Source organism: Phoenix dactylifera, chromosome 7 (genome assembly GCF_009389715.1).
Source record: "Phoenix dactylifera cultivar Barhee BC4 chromosome 7, palm_55x_up_171113_PBpolish2nd_filt_p, whole genome shotgun sequence".
In the NCBI taxonomy this organism is placed as follows: Eukaryota; Viridiplantae; Streptophyta; class Magnoliopsida; order Arecales; family Arecaceae; genus Phoenix; species Phoenix dactylifera.
The window spans coordinates 14,811,383-14,833,630 of NC_052398.1; the positions used below are offsets into that span (position 1 = coordinate 14,811,383).

Here is a 22,248-nt window from a genome sequence, read left to right on the forward strand (position 1 = left end):
TGGCAACCTTTTAGTAACCTAGCATTATGCTAAACTAGTAGTTGAAACATGCACGCACTGAAGAGGAGGGATGAAACCTATTGAATCCCATCTTTTTATATTTGCTTCACATCGAGCAGTATTGATACTAGGACCTTGATAAATGAAGATATGGGATTATTGTAAATAATACTCTCTTGTGTCTATTGGAAAAACAAATATCATGCTCCAATGGATGTATAGTTCTCATACTCAATATTCTTTTAAATAAAATAATTATTTTAAGTTTTTGATCTATAAGATTTGATACTATCAAATAATAATGTCACTTACTCCATTTCTTCTAGTTTTTGTTTTGATGGCCACTGATTATTTTATCTCCAAAATATCCTGTTTGGTGTTAACTTAGGCAATTATCAGTGCAACTGAAAATAACTATAATGGAAGAATCCATCGTATCCAGATATTAGCATTGTAAAAACCTGAGTTGATTATAATTGTTCCGTTGTTTACATCATACATGTGTATAAAGCATTATTTAACTTTTCCAATGAACAAATTAATGAATCAGTTCAGATCTGAGAAATGGCTAATTCATGGGTTAATTCAATTCAGGCCAAAAATAAATTGTAAAGCATATGTTGTGATCATATAATATGTAATGGATATGCAAAAATGTTCAGCTATTGGTCCATTCTAATGACTATTATATGAAGAGAGTATCGGTTTCATTATAAAGTTTACAAAAATTTTGTATTGCTCTTCCATTAATTTGTTGAACTATTTGTCTGAAAAACACACTAGCAATAGTGATTTTGTCCAATAATATCATTTTATCTTCCATTATAGCTGAAGGTTGTAAGAAAAGAAGGGGAGGACCTCAATAAAAATTGTGAGATAGGATAAGGAGAAGCTTGGAATAATCTTAGAGATGATACTAAGTAGGAGTACTTGGTGAATAAAGGTTGACGAAACCAACTTCAAATAGTTAGGAAAAGGCTAGATGGTTATCATATTTATTTTTCATTATAATTGCTAATGACTTTTACTAGAAGTATAATTTATTAAAAATACAATCAAAAGTTGAACCCTTTTTTAGGTAATAATGCCCAAAGAAAATTTCTTTAAATTCAAGTTGCGCCAAAAGTAACATCATACTTTTTTAGTAATATAATGAGTCACATTCATGAAGTTAACAATTCCATATATAAGAGAAACTATGAGATCCAGCAAATTAAGTTGAGATGTCCATAACTTTATTTTGTTGTTCTCAGGATATGATATGCCATGTGAGAGTTCAGTAAAATGAGGTTTTACATTAAGGAAACAAGGAATCCAACAAAAATGGGTATAGCATTGTAAAATGAGAGCTGTGTTACTTCTTTTCCTGAAACAAGGAATACACCAGTATTTATAGCTACCAATGTTTAAATTCAAACTAAAAATTACCTATGGTTGGAGGTGTAGTTGAAAAACATTAGGTCAAAATTGGCATTTACAACAACATCGATGCCGATTGGTCACAACCATTCATAATTCTACAAAGGTAGAGTCAGAAATTCGAAAAATACATACATTGATGGTTTTTGGCCATTGAAAATTACTATTACCCATAAGTAAAACTACCACTAATTGTCATAAAAATTGTCAGAATGTTACCATTTTTATCCATAATTTCGGCTGTCAGTAAATAACTAGGGATGAATTTTATCTGCCTTTTGATTCATATGAGCAAATATGAGCATGATGTATACGAGCTTACAAGAAAAATTTTGAATTCCATGATTGCAAAATGGAGATGACCACCAGGGGATTAAAATAAGTAAACAAACTTACACCCAATACACAAACTACACCAGAAAGAAACACTAATAGTTTCAAAATTAAATCAACAGACATTTCCAACTACTTTTTTTTTTAAAATTTTTGAATGTTTTGTGCGTATTTAAATTCATCTACAACTTTTCAAGTTGGGCTAATTCTTTTACTTCAAATTCTATATCAAATTTGAAGAAGATGGATAATAAGCATTTGCTCAGTTTCCTTCTAATCTCTCGTATTAGATAAAACTGAATAATGTGTATGATTATGAAAAAACAAAAACAAACATTAAATTTGAAGAACTACCATACATTTATCTGGAAGTGCATCAAAATTTTGCTTTTCTTCCACACTTCCACATGGTTTGGACCAGATGGACTATATGACCGGCAACAATGAAAGTAATAAAATCAGTGCATGATTTGGTCTGTGCTCCCGATTTTGTACCTTAGTATCGTTCGCTGCACATCATTTAATCTCCAAAATGCCAATATCCTGATGAGGTAACAACAGTAGACCTCTTGCAAGGAACTCATAGCTCCTATCCAGATGCTGACATTAGTAATTCCCATACCTTCAAGCACCTTTCTCAATGTCACAAGATTTCAAACAGTAGGAGCTTTGATACATGGCAGCTGAGGTCCAGGCTGAGGTGGTGCTGCAGCACAACTCTAAACATAGCATTTGAAGGAATTCAGTGAATGGACGAAGTCTTCGAGACAAAACCAAAACCAATACAACAGCAGGCAGCCACACCACATGAGTGATGCCAAGACCATCGAATTGAACGACCTTCAACCTCTCCAATAATAGAATCGATGTTATTACACCAATCTCTGGCAGCTTATCTTTTAAATTTCAGCGTAAGATCAACAAAAACAGAAAAAGGAGAAGAAAGACTACAGAGCAGTAAACAAAAATTTGACAATTACAGGCAACTTGATTTTTTGTTTTCCCATGACAGGATTAAACTGATTCAGCCTATTCTATCAAATAAAAACAACGTACCATTTGGCTTCTCTCAAATGATGAAATTTACACTGAGTTCTGAGATCAGTTCACCCTCTGAGGCTCAACCTCTGAATGCTAAAGCTTGCGTTTGAAGGATTTGGTTGTCCTCTAACAAGCGATCATACTCAAGAAGTAGCTCTTCAGACTGTTTCCGGAGGGAAGCAACATACGCTTCTGCAGTTATTGCACGTTGCTCCTGCTCCTCAAACTCAGACTTAAGCTTCTGCAACTTCTCAGTCAAGTTGGACACTTCCACCTGGAGCTTTTTTATCTCGTCAGAAGATTTCTCTTCCTTCTCTTTGAAACGGTGGTGTTCCATTTTAAGTTTCTCAACTTCTTCTCTGGACGTACCAACTGTTTTCCTCAAGTTGATCAGTTTCTGAAGGTAGTGGTGTAAACGATCAATTACTAGTGCAAGGAAAAGAGAGTAGCCTGCAAAACCAAGCCTGCTTTCAGGATGTGTCTATTTTAGTGCAGAAGTAGTAGATAACAGAGACTGATAAAGGAAAATGAGGGAAGGATTATAAGGGGAAAAAACAGAAACATTGGTAGTGGCTAAAAAGGTTTAGAAGTCAAGTCAGATGGTTTTAACCTGGGATCAAATTCCTATCCTGTTAAATAGATGAGCAGAAATAGTTCTTAAAATAAGGCATATGACAGTTCTCACTAGAATATATGATTCTTATTTTGTGACAGAAAATGTTATTGAAGCATATCTATTGAATGATAAAATAATCTAAGCTGCGGCGATGCTGGGAAAAGTTAATTCACTGTCAGTGTTTGCAATCCATTAATACTTGCTACTAGGTTCCTTGCTTTGTGATATCTAAGGATGATACCAATAAGAAAAAAAGAGGAAAATGTTAAAGTGAGATAATGGGGGTGAACTGTGGTGGACAAAGGTCTTGGAAATAGTAGAAACACAAAACTTAGTACATGGAATCAAAAAGGCACCCCAGTCGAAGTTGTTGGCCAATGATTACTCCATTAATCACTTTAGCTACCTTTGATTTATGATATAAAAGAATGCATGGTAATGTTATGAATTTAACAAAACTAGTATGGGATGGAACTGTCAAGCAACAAGATGGATATGTGACACAGATAGCTGATATGACAGATCTTGGAAAAATAGGTTAAGATACAGATAGGCTACAATACTAAATAACATATGCATTCTTTACACATTTAAAAAAAAAAAACAAAACACATTATTGGTTATCCTAATAGCATAGTTCATACTCCATATAATAGCATTCAGCATCACAAATTCTAAGATTATTCATACTCCGGCATGTTGATCATGAAAAAGCTAACAGTCATAAAAAAAAGAAGCAAAAAAAAAAAAAAAAAAAAAAAAATCTTCCATCATCTCCAATCCAAAAAAGCACCCTGGCAACCTAAATTATCCAGCAGCATAAATGCATCCTGACATTACCAAGAGATTATCTATTGCTTAAGTATCTAGCCAGTTGTCTTATCTTTTACAAAATGGGATACTTAACAGAATGATTTGACATGTATCCAGGCCATATGCGATGCATATCAGCATCCAATATGATTGGAGTAACCATTCTTCCAGATTAAACAAGAGCATGAACAATTTTTTTTAAAAAAAATAAAAAATAAACATCAACATAAAAGAGTTGACTAGAGATGTCGCGTCTGTCTTCTTTAATAAAAAGAAAGCATCATAATTGGGCATTGGACAAGGACTTGAGCATACCATTACTATGACGAATGAAAATAGACCTAATAATGATAGAGTTGCATACTGAACAGGAGAAAATTCATGCAAAGAAAACTACCAAAACAATATTTGAAGATAACATTTGTCCTGTACATGCTAAAGGACATAACCTTAGAGCAATATTAGCTACTAATTTAGATTAAAAAACAAACAAAATCATCCAAAAGAAAATTAAATGAACTAAAAACACAGTATATGATAATCTTGCATAAGAATATTGAAAGCTTGATAATCTTATCAAGGTTTTAACATTTCAAAACGAAAATTCAACTCAACAAGGAACCCCAAATAAGTAAAATAATATGTGGAAAAAGGGCTGATAGTCCAATCGAAGTGTATAGCATTGGTAGATATGAGAACAGAGTTTTAAAATTGAAATAATCATAATAATACAAGAACTCCTTGGACAAAGAAAACCCAATCCTAAGTATAATCTTACACTGAAATTCAGTTAATTGAATGATAATCTTAAAGAATATCGAAAGGTTGATAATTTTATCAAAGTTTTAACATTTCAAAAAGAAAATTCAACTAAGCAGGAAACCCCAAATGACTATAACAATATTTGGAAAAAGGGCTCAATGCCCAATTGAAGTGTATAGTATAAGTAGAAACAGGAACAGAGTTTTAAAATTGAAATAATCATAATAACAAAAGAACTCAAACAAAGAAACTCCAGCCCTAAGCATAATCTTAGACTGAAATACAGTTGATGGAACTCAACTTAATACAGAACAGACATCATTAATAACTATGAACCCATATTTACTATCAAAAAAAAAAAATTATGAACCCACATTTGACTTCCATGGTAAAGGATAAAGAATAACACAACCATGTGTCTGCTGTCTGAAAACAAGAGTATTATTTCCAATTTGCTTGGTCCTGAAGGCTGACCATTGGGTTTATTCAGGAAGAGGGAGCAATGCATTAAAGCAAAATAGGCAGAAAAAAAAAGAAGAAGAAGAAAAGTTAGCAGAAATAACAAAGCAATCTCCAATACATGGTCAAAAAGAAGAGTGACCATTATCAGAAAGAAACAGAAGATTGAAAGAAGGCAACATGTTTTCATTTACTTATACATCATGTAAGCCTATATATAAAATTGAACTACCATGTTTGAAAGGAGAATTTTCAATCAGCAAACCATTAGTTAAATGGCCTCAGCCCTAGGTGTTTATCCGTCATCTTTAATCTCTTTAGAGTAGCTGATATTTGACTTACGCTAACTTTGTTTTCAAAAGTTAGTCAATTGAACCCAACAATCTCAAACAACAGCAAAAGAATTTTTGAGATTACACCCTTGTTGCGATTTCATTACGAAATTAAGTACTTTAACCCTGAAAAATTCCAAAATCTTTTCTGACTAAACTCTGACCCCAATATGTTTTGAGTCCACATCTCCTCAAAAAGATAGCCTAGAAGGCGCGAAAGAACCCAAACCTAAGAGGGTCCAATTTATATGTATACATTTACATAGTTGGAAAAAAAAATATCCTTAGTTACACAATAAATAACAATGGGTTCTAGAATGACTACCAAGATGAGTTTAAGTGGAAATTATTGAACTTTTTGACTTTTTACAGTTTTATTATGTCTATGTTAAAAATTTAATGCTTATTTTGCATCCACTTTCGCAATTTCCTATAAGTTCTTGAAGTGCACATTTAAAAATGCGTTGGATCTATGGTAGCAGTAAATTTCAAAATCAGAGCAAAACAAATATTGGTGTGCAGATAGAAAATAGATATTATATTTCCTACTCTATATCAGTTTTATGTGATACCTTTTCCAAAATAAAATGATCAAAGAGTAAATTTGGCTACTATAAAACTGAACCATACCACAACCATGAGCAGAATTAGTCATCCTGCATCTAGTATTCAAATCAATGTTTTGGACCCCTCAAACATAATTGGACGCCGCAAATGATAAATCTGATTTTCCATTTGGATATGCTACATTAGAATCAGATTTTAAAATCAAAGTTATATCAAAAGGAAATTTAGATCTTGACATCATGCAGAAGGTTGAGTTGACAAAAGTAACAGAGGAATACTCATCATGGTTCACTCTCAATCACATGTCAAAGAAGAAGAAGACAAATGTTGTTGTGGTTATTGATTCACAGCTATTAAGATAGATATTTTGTAAACCCAGATACCCTTCTAAGGATGTGGCACCTATTACTTAGAAATATCAAACATAATTAAAAAGAAAGAAAAATGATTGCAAAACTGCTCACAAGAGGACCCATTTTCTAGAAATTAACTGAGCCCTCAAAAAATTAATCATACAGATTTGGGTAATTAGAATGTAGACCAAAAATTGACCTAGAAACTCTTAAATCTTATGTTGTTATAATCCATCAAATAGAATTAATATCTTTCTTTGTCCCTTAACTTTCTCCCTTTTGCATAGCTAGTTAATCTATTTTAATCACATAAGCCTCATCATAGTTAACAACTTGCACTTGCATAAGACCAAGAAAAAATATCTTATAGTTGTCCACAGAGCCATTGAAGTATATCCTAGTCCCATAGACCCACAAGCAATTGATAGGCTCTTCCCATTAAGTGGGAACAAACATTGATTAAAGAGTCTAAACCTCTTTCTGTTATGTTAACATGCCCTTATAGTTGTTATCTATAAATGCCTCACAATAAGATCAGGGCTTCTGATGGGCATGAAAAGAACTAAATATGTTTCTTGCAGTAGTTAACCATAAAGCAACCAAAGGATTAGGTTGTTTGTGAATCATATGCTCAATATATTGAAGAAAGCAAACAGCAGGGAAAATGACATCATTTAGGTTCCGTCAGGCAGCCAAAAATGAGGATACATCACAGAGAGCATCAGCTAAAGGAAAGCCCTTGAATGTTCACATATAATTTAGGATAATGTCAAGGGTCTTCTGGAGCAACAAAAGTAAACCGAAATAATAAGAAATGACTGGGTTTCCAAGGGAGGAAGCTTGCTAAGAAGATACTTTAGATATAAGAAGTGAAATGGTAAGACTTTAAAAGGAGAGAAGAAAATTAGGAGAAGAGGGATGCACTAAAACAAGATATAGTAAGGTATTCATGGATTCAAAAACCACCAGCATAGGATGGTTGGATCAGGACCACACTGTTCTAACATGAAATTCGCACCAGTATGGTCTGTACTAATGGTACATACTGGCCTTGTTGGTACCAGTAGTTATTCAGCATAGGATGGTGCCATCGATACCATACAGTTTTAACATGAAATCGGCACCAATACAGCTATAGGGACAAAGATACCATCCGTACCAATACACCGGCCATGCTGGTTTGTACTAATGGTACCATAGTAGCCTTACCAATTAGTACCAATGGTTTTTCCTTCTTTTTGATGCTGTCAGTTTTGGTATGTCCTGATATCATAACGTTTCAATGGAAAAATCATATGGAGTTTGGTATCAGTATTTAGAACCTTAGAGGTATGTCCTCTAAAAAGTCGTCCCACCTAAAATTCCAAAGATATCAAAGAACTATAATAAAAGAGATAACTCTTATTCTTTAGTTTTTGCCTGGATCACACATACTTGCCAAGATGAAAATTCTTACAGGCACTTGATAGTTGTGGCCTTAAAGGTGCTTGGATGCTTGATAGAAGAATAAGGTCACTCACAAAATGAACACTTAAAAGACAAAAAAAAAGAAAAAGAGAGTTTATTTGAAAAGACAAATGAAGATATGAATGCCCTCCATCCAAGACTACTTGGATTTGGAAGCTTATATAGGAAATCTACAAGAAGTCTCATGTATGTGATTATGCTTACTGTTATAAGTACCATTACGTTCGCATGTCAGAGAACGTGATTAGGAGCTAAAAAGTTCTAACTAGGATTATGTTTACAGATTATACTCCTAGGATTATGTCTAAAAAGTTCTAACTACGCCTAGATATTAGAGAACATGACTAGGATTATGTCTATGGGTGGACTTTCTAACCAATAACTGTTCCCACCAAGCTGAGGCACCACCCTTCAAGTTGTAGGCAAAAAGTTCAACTTTCCTTGACTCAGAAATCTCTATATAATCAAAAACTTTTCAACTTCAACAACATAGTCAAGAATGTCTTCCATATTTAACCGGCCATTGAAAGCCAAAAGATCGACCTTCATGCAATAATCACAATCATGATGTCGTTCATGCCTAGCACCTTCTTGAAGGATAATTTGATCAACTTCTTTCTCATTAGAGTTGTCTATATCACGCCGGATTTGGAGTTTAAGAACTCACACCGGATCATATACCACCCTACCACAGGCGCCATCCTTGGCTGCAGGTTGCATGCTGTTCTGGAGTCAAGGTTGATTCAGTCTATCTGCCAAGTCTTTGATTGATTTTGAAGTGCTTCAATGGATGCTTGGAACATGTCCTGCATTATATACTGATTAGCTGAAACATTGTCCACATTGCTCATCGAAGCGTCACTGCTGCTGTCGTCGTTGGAAGCGATCAAGGAGAGAAAGAACTCTGCTACTCTGCTCTGGTATCACCTAATGCAGAACGGACACAGAGAGCAAGAGAAAACAAGGAGTGCACCTACTCCTTGATGAAGAAAACCCGCAAGTGGATCACCATCCTCTTAAACATTATTCCAGCTTCAAGTTCTCTGAGTTGAAGCTTGCAAATTCACCGATTTCTTGAAAGTTAAAAGAATAGGGCAGTGCAATTTTATTAATAAAAAAACTACCCTCTCATATAACCCAACAGCTCCTTTTATAGTTTATGAAATCCTCTTCACATAAGGACAAAATAGAGTTGTAGTTTATGAAATCCTCTCATACAACCCTTAACATATAGGCTTCTTAAATTGAAAAATAAGATGTTTATGGAAAATTATTGATTGTTACAATAGCAATTCTTCATACTTTGAGCTGTGAATTGTACACCATGTTTTACTAATTAACTGAAGAACTCTTTAGACTACCTACACTCTAGCATAGATTCAACAAAAGAAACCTTCTCACTAGTTGAAACAACTATATCCACCAAAAGACAAAAGAGGTTTTGGAATCCTGTTAAACCACTGCTATCCTACTTTGGCATGAGATTTCTTAAGAAATGCTTGCTGTCTCTGACGCTTATGTGGTGGCCCGTTTCCGAAACTGACTTAGTTTTTGTCCACCCTGTTGCTGCTCTGATTTTTTCTACATCAAAACCATACAATCCAAATTTTTCACAATATAATATGCTGTAATATTGATATATATATATATATATATATATATATATATATATATGAAGATACTTATATATTGCATTACTGTATTTTTCTCTTATTTGTCTGATTGGTTTCATCCTTTTTTTCTAATTTTTTTGGCCAAAACTCCAAATCCAGAGCTGACACTATCAAAGATGCTAAAATGAAACCTGACATCCCTGTCCAAAATCAAAACCCATATTGAGTTCTTGAACCTTGTGAAAAATGGAGGTGAAATTTCAAAATAAAATCACAAAAGGCATTATTTTTGTGATGGATAAGATACATACTGTAAACCAAAAATATGTAATTGACAAATCTGATGTAATAACTAAATCAACCAAAGGCAAATAGGCAAGACCAAATGTATCAAGACAACTAAGAACGAACGTGCCGCAAGATTTTAATTCACTAGATGGTTTTTGACAACCTACAGGACATTGTCTGGGAAGTTCGAGCAAGATAAAGTACCCACTGAGACTTATCCCACCTATATAACGTTGAGTTTATAGATCATAATCTGCAACATTAAAGTTCAAGAACATATATTCATCAGCTCTCAACCATAAATCAACCTTTTAAATTTGTTATGAGTTTCTAGCCAACATAATATTTGGCATCGAGGAGCTTATCAGAGAATATAGAAAGCTAGTTGTTGTTCATGCTCCTCAAGTAACCAAGTAGCAACTTCCACGGTATCAAACCTTGTAAGAATCTTCTTGAAGGGGAAGAAGTCAAGCTTTGACATAGGGAATTGCATTCCCTCAAAAAAGATATAGGGAATTGCATTCCCTCATAAAAGGCATCTTCTACGTGATACAAGTTATAAGCAAGAGAATCTAACTTGAAAACACATTGACCATGACAAGATAGAAAATGATTTATCACTATGATGATGTTTTGATACAAAAAATCATCCTGGTAATTCTAACCGTTGCTGCCCCTGCCATTATTCCGAAAAAAGTTGGAGGAAGGGGGGGATTTTTTCAAACAAAACCAAAAGTCAAGGACCTAAGAAATGAAGAAGAAGATTGCCAAACTAGGAGCACCCCTAAGTTGCCAACCAGTCTATGGTAATTCACAAATTCTCTCGCAATCATTTCATGCTGGAAAGGCCAATAAAGCAAGTATATTTAACAATGAAGAGCGGCAAAAGGCAAACTGAATTTACAATATAGTACTTGAAGCATTAACCAAGGCTTAAGGACTAATGGAATCACTCTTGGTCCAACACCATGTAGCTCGAGAAGCAAGTGTTATATAATTGCGACTTTGAAGAACACAAGAATCCACCAGGGACCCCTACAATGTATAATTTGGTCATGAATCATAGTCATCCAATATGCAATACAAGAATCCCCACAGAACAAATTCAAATCCAGTCCATATCTCTCAAAAGTTCTCATGTATTAAAAACTATAGATATTCTACACCCATATAAGTACAAAAGGAAAGGAACACGCCATCATATTGGTACCTGCAATTATATTTAGAAGTTCGCTTATATGTCCGCAACAATAAAAAAATGCTATCTTACTGTTGCAGTTGCAATCCTGTTTACATGACCATTAAGATATAGGCAAAGGGCATGTTTAATGCAAGCATAAATAGACTAGTAGAGAATATGATTCCACTGATAGAAGTAAAATTCCTCCAAATTCTCATCCATGAGAAAAGCATTAACTTTAGCTTAAAAACTTGATCTTGTCCTACTAATAGACATACCAATGAGTGAGGCCTCCAGAAGGTGAGTTCTCCACAGGACCTGATCCATCGGCGTGACGGTCCCAAGCTTCACGCCCCGGTTCTGGATCTTGAGGATCGTGGCGACACTGGATACCAGAATTACCGACAAGGTGCATGCCAGCGTCTTTACTGTCGCCGGGCCTTTCCCTGATTTCAGCTGGTCCAGCCCTTTCATCGCCATCTCCCTCAGCGGCCCAATTTTCACCATTAGAAACAATGCCACTGCCCCTTCTATGAAGAGCACCAGGTATAGTAGCTGAATCATCTCTTTCAGTTCCAGAGAACCCCACCCCGTACTCTTCCCTTACACGCCAAGAAGACTCTTTTCGAGACAAGGACTAAAGGGCATTCGATGAAGATGGAAGCATCCTATTCTAAGATTTCTGCAGCAGCTATGACCTTTTGTTGGCCGGGAGTTTTCATATGAGGGAAAAATCGGATTTTGACTGAAAAATCAAGGAAACATCTTCTCTCCAGATCAACCCCCCCAAAAAAATGAAAAATAGGTTTTTTAGCCAAAATAATGAGCTAAGATTGGAGAAAAAAGAGCAAATTATTTCAGAACAGAACCATTTAGGTCTCCGAATGAGATTTCTCACTGGTGACAAAGTATGAGATTCTTACTTGAAACAGAGATCGAAAAAGTGATTAATCTCTATTGGACATTCCATTAGGATTCCCATTTATGACCAAATCGAAGGGAATGACTGCAAAGAAACCAATTTCAGATCCAACGACGGGTTAAACAGCACAGAAAAAGGGCAAATACGGATTAAACAAGCTATAAAAGGGGGGAAAAGAAGCATTGAGATACGGTTCCCATGCCCCGTTTACTCTATTCCTTGGTCCTAGTTTGAAGGCATAAAAAACCAAGGGCTTATTCCCTCCCCTGTCACAATCCGGTGAGCTCACCTTTCCTTCCTTTTTCACTTGCTCCATAATTGTGCCCCTATGAATAGGAATTAGGAAGGCAAGAGAGCAGTCGCTTAGCCTCACAACTGGTGACCACAACGGACGTTATTGGGCAAAAGATTAACAAGAAGGAAGCATGGACAACTTATTTAATTGTAAGAACAATAGAATAAAAAGATCCAATGACCCAATAAAAGTTGAATGATAAGAGGTCACGCACTCACACCTAATACTAATAGATTTAGAAGAGTTAATGGGTGGTGGTTGGCGTTGCTAAAGGCAAGGCATGCTTGGAGACCTTTGGGGATGGAAGGTGGGTGTGATGATGCTTCCTGAAGGCGACATTTTCATAGTTAAATTGAAGGCTTTGTTCTTCACTTGAAAAGTTTCATGGATGGATGTTGTAGAGGAGAATTGCTAAGTAGATTTTGAGAGTGGATTCAATAGAAAAATCTACTTAGGAGCAAATGAAGCCTCCATCAAGTTCAAAGGTTTATGAAAAGGATTTTGCTTATTCAATAATTAGGGGATATTTATTTACCTGCAATTGGGTAGGTTGTAGTTGCATTGAAATGAAAGCAGCGAAAGAAACTGTTTTGATTCCTACATGATAATTGCAGGCTGCTTTTGAACTATATAAAAAGGCCTAAATCTTGATTGGGGCTAGAGGTAAAATTGGTCAAATTTCCAATTATATAACATATTGCATTTTGATTCTCTCATCACTATCCAACTACTGGAATTTAATATTATATATTAGTTATTCTAATAAATATATTATCGATTATATAATAATTAGCTATTATATAATAATTATTAGTTACCATAATAGAACACATTATAAATATATGTTTATGATCATAATAGCACATTGGTTGGGGCTAGTGGTAAAATTGGTCAAAGTTCCAATTATAAAATATATTGCATTTTGATTCTCTCACCACTATCCAACTACTGAAATTTAATATTATATATTAGTTATTCTAATAAATATATTATCAATTATATAATAATTAGCTATTATATAATAATTATAAGTTACCATAATAGTACACATTATAAATATATGTTTATGATCATAATAGTACATTGGTATAATATCAAATTATATTTTAATGATATAATTAATATAATAATTAGTATAATAATAATTTAATAATATTATTTAAATCTACATATGCTTTAAGATGTTTAGACCATGATCCATAGAATGGATTTTGAATTTATATTCTCTATCATATATTTTACCATACTACTAGATTCTAGTTTTAGGCATTTTTGGAGTGTAATTATGTTTAATTATTTGGATCTTAAATTTGGAAGGCTGATCATTGATTTGAAAATTATTACCTTTTTTTTCGAGGAGTTAACATTAAATGTGTGGTCCAGCTCTAAAAATAAAAAGCATATTAAAGAAAGAAGGGCAAAAGGAAGGTAAAAGTAGCAAATCCACTATGACCAAGTTGTTGGCTAAGCCAACCACCATGGTATAACTGATGTAGGACAATGTGTGCAACCAAAAGAAATATGCCATACACTGTAATTGTAATAATTTCCTATAACTAGGGTTATAAAAGATTGCTGATCAATAAATAGGAGTTAGTTTGGGCTCTACATAGTCGATAATATGTTGTCTAATTTTAACTCAGTTACAAACAAGTTGGTTCTGATTGAGGATTTTGATGCAATTTATGCATGATTTGAGCCAACACATAGCAACACCTCCGACGATATATTCGAGCAAAATAAATAGTAATGGTAAAACAAGGAGCAAAAAATATGCTTATATTCCAATTTACGAGGGAGCAAACTTTGATCCATAAAGGAGAGTTTGAAGAGTATATATTTAACTAGGATTTGCTTTAGAAACCTGTGGCCTTTGTGTCATAACAAATTTATCGTATATAAAAAATATTGCACGAGGCTATATCATATTATGAAAAGTGCTAAGTGCTAACTAACACTTTCCGCTGGAAAAAAAACTAAAATGTCATTTGGCATTGCTTTTATTTTTTATATTTTTAGAAACAAAAAAATAAAAATTTTATTTTTGTTTTTTATAAATTTTTGAAACTATAAATATGTTAGTATGATCAATTATTTTAAAATATAAATATGATGGTGGCGGTGGAGGGGGTGGAGCAATGGAGTCGATGGCATTGGTGGTAGAGCAATAATGGTACAGCGAAAGTAGCGATAATAGATACAACAATGAGGTGGTAAGGGTACTGACAATATGACTGTGGGGCTAGAATTGGGTCAAGCTGAGCTAGGCCACATGTTTACCCAAGCCTTACCTAAAAAAATTTTTAAGCTTCGATCCAGGCTTAGAGTCAAAATTTCTTTTCAAATCTAGGCCTGTGCTAGAGTCTAGGCCTGGACCAAAGCCTAATCGGGCTCGACCAAAATGAGCTTAGTTAGGTCAAAACACTAAGTTCGACCCCAGTCGACCTGAAATTCGTGGCCCATGCCTAATTACTTGGACCCGACCTAAAACACTCCATCCTTATAATGAATAAGGGTCGGGTTGGGTTCCAAGCTTGAGCTTTGAGCTAGGGCAAATATTAGCTCAAGCCCAATCTAAAATTTATTTGGATTTTGTTTTTAAGCTCAAGTTTGACCCGAACAAACCCGAACAATCTCAAGTCTGGAGTAAGGCCCGACCCATGTTCGACCCAAGCCCATGCAACCCTATGAAATAAAGGTGACCGCAGATGGTGATAGTGGGATAGTGGAGATGATATTGTTGGAGGGTGGCGGCAAAAGTTGTGGTAGGGTGCTTGCAATATGATGGAGGTAGTGACGATAGCAACAATAATGTCCTGAAGGTTACAGAGGTGTAATGACAACAGTGACAATGGTGGTGGAGATATGTGGACATAATGTTAATTGTGATGATAAAAACATGGGTTTTATATTTTTAAAATATTGAGAGAAATTCATTTCACATTTTTGAAAATGTTGAGAGTAAGAATCTTTTACTTTTATATTTTAAAAATAACAAAATAATATTTAAAATAGAAACTATAAAAATAATAGCATGAAACTTACTTCCATCTTAGTTTCTCAATTTTGTGTTTAAAGTAGAAAATAAGAAATAAAAATTATTCTAAATAGGCTATATTAATACAATCACCTTACCCCCTAAAAGAAAATACACACATAGTGAAAACACTGCAAGAAGATATCCTCGATTGTGAAAATGCTAAATTAACACTTTCTCCGAATTAAAAAGTAAAAAAGAATAAAAAAACAAATTAACACACACACACACACACACACAAATCACAAATGGTCCTAGAAGACCAAGGTTGGTGCTTATTGCCAAATTAACCACATATAGGCATGTAGCCTAGCATGCTCGAGTGGCAACCTTCCTATAGACATATTTTGGGGTTAACCATGATTAATTTCTCATGGTTTCTTGTAAGCATTAGTATCTGTTGCCATTACTTACTCTTGTATATATATTTACATGGAGTCCAACCTAATACTAAGCTGCCCTTATGCCTCATTAGACTGCAAAAAGAAGCCATCTACACCAATTATATAAACAATAAGTGAACACGAACGGTCGAATATGAACCAGTAGTGGGCAGAGAAAGAGTGCTTCCAATCAAACTGCTGCCCTCCTTTGTCCTCCCAGATGGCACCATGTTGCCATTGTATTTCCAGCGATGTAGCAGATAATAAAGAATTAAAGGCAAAAGAGATTGCAGCATCAAGCCTTTTAATTATATATAATTCAATTCAAGGACAATTCTTACCACTTACGCGACTTATTTTAACTCATGAAACATAAATATAGATTATAAGATTCTCTTTTCTTTTTTTTTTAAAGAAGATAAGATAAGATTCCGATCGATGTATGCTTCTATGACAGATTACAGAGCTAATAGAAATATGTTGCATATATATACTGATTGCAAGAATTTCCCACAACCAAGATTATACAGAGTTTGCACTCAATTACAGTAGTGAAAATTATTATTGCTTAGCTATATATACATGACTCGAGGCAGTATATCTGCAGTGGAAAACTTATTATGAACACAGTCATCTACAAATCATGAAGTCATCATGCAGTGGAACTCATGGTAGTCGATCACACCATTCCCATCCAAATCATAAGCCCTTATCATGTTCGCACACTCCTCGTTAGATCTCACGTCCCCTAAACGGCCCAGAACCCCCTGCAGCCCCTTAGGTGTGATGCACCCCGACCCCTTCTCCACCTCAAACATCTCAAACGCTCTCCTCAAGTCCTCGTCCCCTCCGGCGCCACCCTCCTCCATCAGCCTCGCAAAATCCCCATAATCCATCAGGCCATCGCCGTCCGAGTCGACGTCGCCGATCACCCTCTCAGCCTCTTCCAACGCCACCTCCTCCCCGGCCGATGCAAGGAAGGACTTGAGCTCGTCGCTCGATATCTTGCCATCGCCGTTTGCATCGAAACGGTGGAACGCTTCACGATGGTCGTCGACGTCGGCCCGCCGGCTGGAAATGCTGGGGGGGGACATGGGAGGGGTTGGCAAGCTGGGCTTAGATCGGTGACGACGGTGGAGGGTTAGCTTGAAGGTGTTGTTGGAGAACCTTTTGGATGGTTTGGAGAGACTAGCACTCGTTGCCATGATTGATGAAAGAAGGGAAATGAGAGAGAGATGGAAGAGGTGAAGGGGTTTCAGTTTTTTTGTAGCTATAGAATGATAAAGCTTAGCAATTAGCATGGACATTTATAGAGAGATGGAAGTGGGATGAGTTGGGATGCAAGTTGGGCAGGTGGAAAGAAGGCGCGTGGGATTACGTGGGAATTTAAGGAAGGAAGCTGCATGGAAGCTTCCTTTCACCAACGATTGAGTGGGAGAGACTTGCCACGAATCTAGCATTGCATTTATGCAGTGGGACCCGTTTTTTATTGGTCAAATGAAGGATTTTAGAGTCACGTCCGAAAGGAAATGGATAAAAAAAAAAAAATTCCGTTTGAAGCGGCTTGCTATCCCGAGTAATTGCTGCCTAATGTTCAGAATGAACACCAAACATTAAAAAAAAAATAAAAAAAATAAAAGTCGAAATAATGTGTTTGACTCTTTTACATAAAAAAAATTTCAAACCTCAATCCCTGAGCAAAAAAATTTGTCTCCAAACTATAATTGCCCTATTCTAACCAAAAAATAAACTTAAATATGATAAGCTTAAGGCTGAATCTAACTAAAATAAATTGACACTAAAAGACAAATCTTTCTAATTAGAATTGGAATAGAATTGGAGTAAGGAACAAACGTAAATTAGGAATAGCATCCTAATATGGTAGAGATAGTTGCAAGGAGTGCACAAGTCATTTGTCAATCTGAATTTTTTTTTTGACCAAAAAACATTCTTGCTGACATATTTCTATTGGCAACGCAACCTGAATCTATTTTTTATTAATATTAAATTTATTAAATTTAAATTATGAAAAAATTAAGATTTTTGCTTAGCTTATCAAAATTTCTCACGCAATTGAGGTATTAGAATTTTCCACAACTTGCATTACAGAAAATCTGTTCTCCACTTTATAAGAATTGCATCACCTTAATTTCCTATGGGATATGATAGCTGTTTTGAGTGAAAAGATCATCAAAAGTGATGATAATTGGGGAAATTTTGATAAGTTTTTCTAACTAAAGTTGTATATAGATCTTTTTTATGCAAGCAATAGTCATGGATGGTGTCATAAATATAGGATATAGGGACATAGTATTTATAAAGTTGAATGCCTTTTGGATGCAATAAAATAATTTCCTGTTCAAGGCCAATTTTGGTGCATATGGGACTTAAAATTTGTGTTTAATTAATGATGTTGTTCATCATAAGTCTTCATGCATGGGCCTGCACATAAATCTGAAAAATTACCATATAATGCTTTTTTTTTTTACAAATAATGCTTCTGCTATGCAACAAAACTAGGCTTCACCTATATGTAGCAACTGCATACATGGACAATAGGATGGATGAAAAGTGCACAAGGAAGCCATTATTTCACACCATGTGCAGCCTTCACCTAACTAACAAGCAGAGTTTCAGGTTTGAGTATGGATGGTGTATCTCTAAGTATTCAGACTTCAACAATTTTAATTTTGTGGACCTCCCTCCTTTAAACTCAATAACACAAACTCAAAAATAAAATAATTTCAAATAAAAATAAAAATAAAAGTTGGGGAAATGTTTGGGAGATAAACCATGAGCACATGCAAAGGCATTCAAAAATCCTCATGAATTATGATGCTATAGCAGCTGAAAAAGAACAAAACACCTATTCATAAAGAACATGGAATACCTTACTAAGTCGCATGATTATGAATTCCAACAATTACAAAGCAATGAAACCATAAGCCTTGACATGCAGGGCATAACTTATCTTTCTCAAGTCAAATAGGATACACATTTTGGGTTGATGCAGATTCACCTATAACATATAGGCCCTCAAATTATGTTACCTATAAAACGGCAAAGACCATAAATTGCACCCTTGAAAAGGCTTTGGATGATAAAAATGCAATCTTTAATGGAACCTAATAATTTTCTCATACATCTCAAATAGAGAACCTGGAGGTCATGGCCACAAGGGCTAGCACATGGGACTAATTACTAGCCATCTGCTAGAAACAATCATTGAAGATGGTTTCACAGCCTAACTATATATGTATTGATACCTCGCTAGTGGAGGTTATGCACCGATATATTGATTATCTGTTAGTGGAGGTTATGCACTGGTATATCGATACCTCACTAGTGAGAGTTATGCATTGGTATATCGATACCTCGTTAGTGGTGGTTATACACCGCTATGTCGATTTTCTGCCAGTGGGGGCAATACGTTGACATATTGATACTCTATTAATGAGGATTATATATTGGCACATTGATTGTTATTGAGCTCATGCTCGAGCTTAGCCATAGGGTATAAATATGATCATAGTTTCTGGCTGTCGAGGTGAATTTGATATTTTGAAAAAAAATTGATTTATGAATGAAATTTAAAATTTAAAATGACTGGATAGTATTTAGATTTGGTTTTGAATTGATGAACTTTGCATACTTTTTTTAATATATTATTATTTATTTTATTGCTTGATTTATCTAGCTAAAGTATTCATTGCCTACTAGGCTGTTTAGCTCATTATTCTATATTCTACTATTTTTACAGATTCGCAGAATTAGCTTGATCCAGGATTTGTTATGGAAGAGCAACTAGAGACAGAATTTTATCATCTCATTTAGCTTAGGTTTTTATTAAAGTTGATGCAGGACTTTAAAATATTATTTAGTTTTGTGTTATATTTAATTTTGAGTTTGTAATTTAAATTAAAGTTTGAATATTAATTATTTAAATTAATTTTATTGTTTGTTTATGATTTCGTATTGAGATGCCTTGCATGCTTATAGAAAGTTTTCTATGAGTATGACGTGGTTGCCACAACCCCTGACTCATGATCTCGAGTTGGAGGAGTGATGTTATATCTTAGCCTGATAATGTCTGTCCATGGTGCTAAGTGCAACCACTAGCTAGGATTTGGACACTAAACCTCCTCCAAGGGTAAGCCCTTTAGAGAGAGGAGCTAAATAGCTGCTCTAACAACTATTAACCTAATTCCACAATCATGAATACAACTACTTAGCCTGACCTTTTAAAAGCAAAAAAGAAAATCTTTTAAGCTTCGAATACCTAACATACATTTTATAGTCTCTTGTAATTCGAATGGAATTCAGCATCAAATAATTTTTTTGTTGCCAGCAATTTGTGACCTATAGATTTATTTTGCCAAGTATGTGTTGTTATACTACAACTATTATGAGCTACATATAGTTTAGAAAGCAAAAATCATTTTTCCCTCTCAATCTCCAATTACTTTCCTCATGAGTCATGATAAACCAAATATTACTATATCTTTACTTTAAACAGTATACCTCATATAATTTTATAAAAATACAAGTTTAATTTAATGGAATAAGTAACAAAAAACAAGGCCAACACATGGAAATCCTGATAAAATGAACATGTTCACCCTAAATTTAGACATGCCCATGACACACATGCAATAATTTTATCTAGTTTATGCTAAAATATTCTCTCTCTCTCTCTCTCTCTCTCTCTCTCTCTCTCTCTCCCTCTCTCTCTCTCTCTCTCTCTCTCTCTCTCTCTTGCTTTGAGAAAGAAGTATTCTAAGTCATATTTCCTTACAGATATCTAAACAAATTTGTTAGACTCCAAATCATCCTATCCTTTTCAAGGTTAAGATATCCCAATAAAAGGTATCAGTTCCAACCACCCAACCTATCTAACCTACGTGACATGCGATGCTCCAAAACCACCTAACACCACAACTACCATGCAGTCCTTCCTCCTTTAAACTTTGTCCTCCCAAACCACCTAACAAAATTAGTAGCACCACAAAAAGAACAAATCCTCCCTCAACGAGCAGTCCTTAATTCCTCCCTTAAACTTTCTTACATCCCATTTAAAACTCAAACTCATGTCGCTCATCAGTAATAAACAATCCTATCCAACCCTAATGGGCTTTGTCCTTCTCAATCACAAAGCACCCAACCCACCTGAAATTCTTGGCAACTTCTCTCACCCATAAAAGCTGATATCTGCGAAAGCTCCCATGCAATTTCCTCCCCGTTCCACCGTTCCCACGTAACCCTCAAGCACCTTCTCTGCACCTCCCAATACTCCTATCCAAATTTAGCCTGCTTCCCATCTCTCTCTCTATATATGCAACTGACCTCCATTCACCTCATATACTTCAACACAAACTCCATTCACCAATGGCTGCTAGTGCTACCCATTCCAAACCATCCAAATGGCTCCCCAACAAGACCTTCAAGCTGAACCTCCACCGCCTTCGCCGCTCCAAGTCCGGCCTGCCGATGCCTCCGCCATCGCCTCATGTCGGTCGGCCGAAGGAGTTCCATGAAGCATTCCGACGCTTCGATGGTGATGGTGATGGTAAGATATCGAGTGATGAGCTGAGGGCCTTCTTTGCATGGGCCGGGGAGGACATAAACCTCGAGGAGGCCGAGCAGGTGATCGCCGATTTCGACTCAGATGGAGATGGGCTAATGGACTATGATGATTTTGTTAGGCTGATGGAGAGGGATAATAATGGAGGGGATGAGGATTTGAGGAGGGCGTTTGAGATGTTTGAGTTGGAGAAGGGGTCAGGGTGCATCACACCTAAGGGACTGCAGAGGGTGTTGAGCCGTTTAGGGGATGTGAGGTCTACTGGGGAGTGTGAGGCCATGATAAAGGCTTATGATCTTGATGGAGATGGGGTGCTTGACTACCATGAGTTCCTTCGCATGATGTCTTGATGCTATTTGAGTTCACTGCGAGTGCGTTTTTATTGGTGTAACTGTACGTGCTCCATGTTTTTTTTTAGCAGGGTGTTTTAGTGCCAATTTGCTTTAGTTTTAGTTTGGTTGTAGGTGCTGTGGACGTAGATATTTAATGTTCTCTAATGAAATATGAGAAGGAGAAAGCTTAGCTTTGGTTTTTCTTATGAATCTTTTGAGTTCTATGGGGAATATCTGTGAATTTTTACTTACCTGAGCTTGCAACTCACCATGAAAAATGAATGCGCGTGCCCGCCTGCATTTAATACCTTTTTGTGGGAGCTACCAATAATGCCTTTTGTATTCTCCAATATTTGTTATAAACATAGTCCAAAAAATATTTATGAGCATGGTATAATCTAAGGAAGAGGGTTGATATACATGCATGACTATCTATTCTACTATTTAATTAAAGC

General features: G+C 35.4%; 3 protein-coding genes across 3 annotated transcripts; 1 reads left to right on the top strand and 2 right to left on the bottom strand.

The window, feature by feature from the left end:
- Window positions 1-2,018: 2,018 nt before the first annotated feature.
- Window positions 2,019-12,452, bottom strand: LOC103710587 (B-cell receptor-associated protein 31). The gene is made up of 2 exons (XM_008796374.4): window positions 11,522-12,452; window positions 2,019-3,243 (listed from the first exon to the last, which is right to left on the bottom strand). Exons 1-2 carry the CDS (start codon window positions 11,805-11,807, stop codon window positions 2,873-2,875), a joined length of 657 nt encoding a protein of 218 aa, XP_008794596.2. The 5' UTR covers window positions 11,808-12,452; the 3' UTR covers window positions 2,019-2,872.
- A 3,886-nt stretch (window positions 12,453-16,338) lies between these two features.
- LOC103710586 (probable calcium-binding protein CML41) lies at window positions 16,339-17,164 on the bottom strand. The gene has a single exon (XM_008796373.3). The coding sequence runs from the start codon at window positions 17,083-17,085 to the stop codon at window positions 16,522-16,524; it is 564 nt and encodes a 187-aa protein (XP_008794595.1). The 5' UTR covers window positions 17,086-17,164; the 3' UTR covers window positions 16,339-16,521.
- A 3,917-nt stretch (window positions 17,165-21,081) lies between these two features.
- LOC103710626 (probable calcium-binding protein CML41) lies at window positions 21,082-22,003 on the top strand. The gene has a single exon (XM_008796442.3). The coding sequence runs from the start codon at window positions 21,266-21,268 to the stop codon at window positions 21,809-21,811; it is 546 nt and encodes a 181-aa protein (XP_008794664.1). The 5' UTR covers window positions 21,082-21,265; the 3' UTR covers window positions 21,812-22,003.
- Window positions 22,004-22,248: the final 245 nt, after the last annotated feature.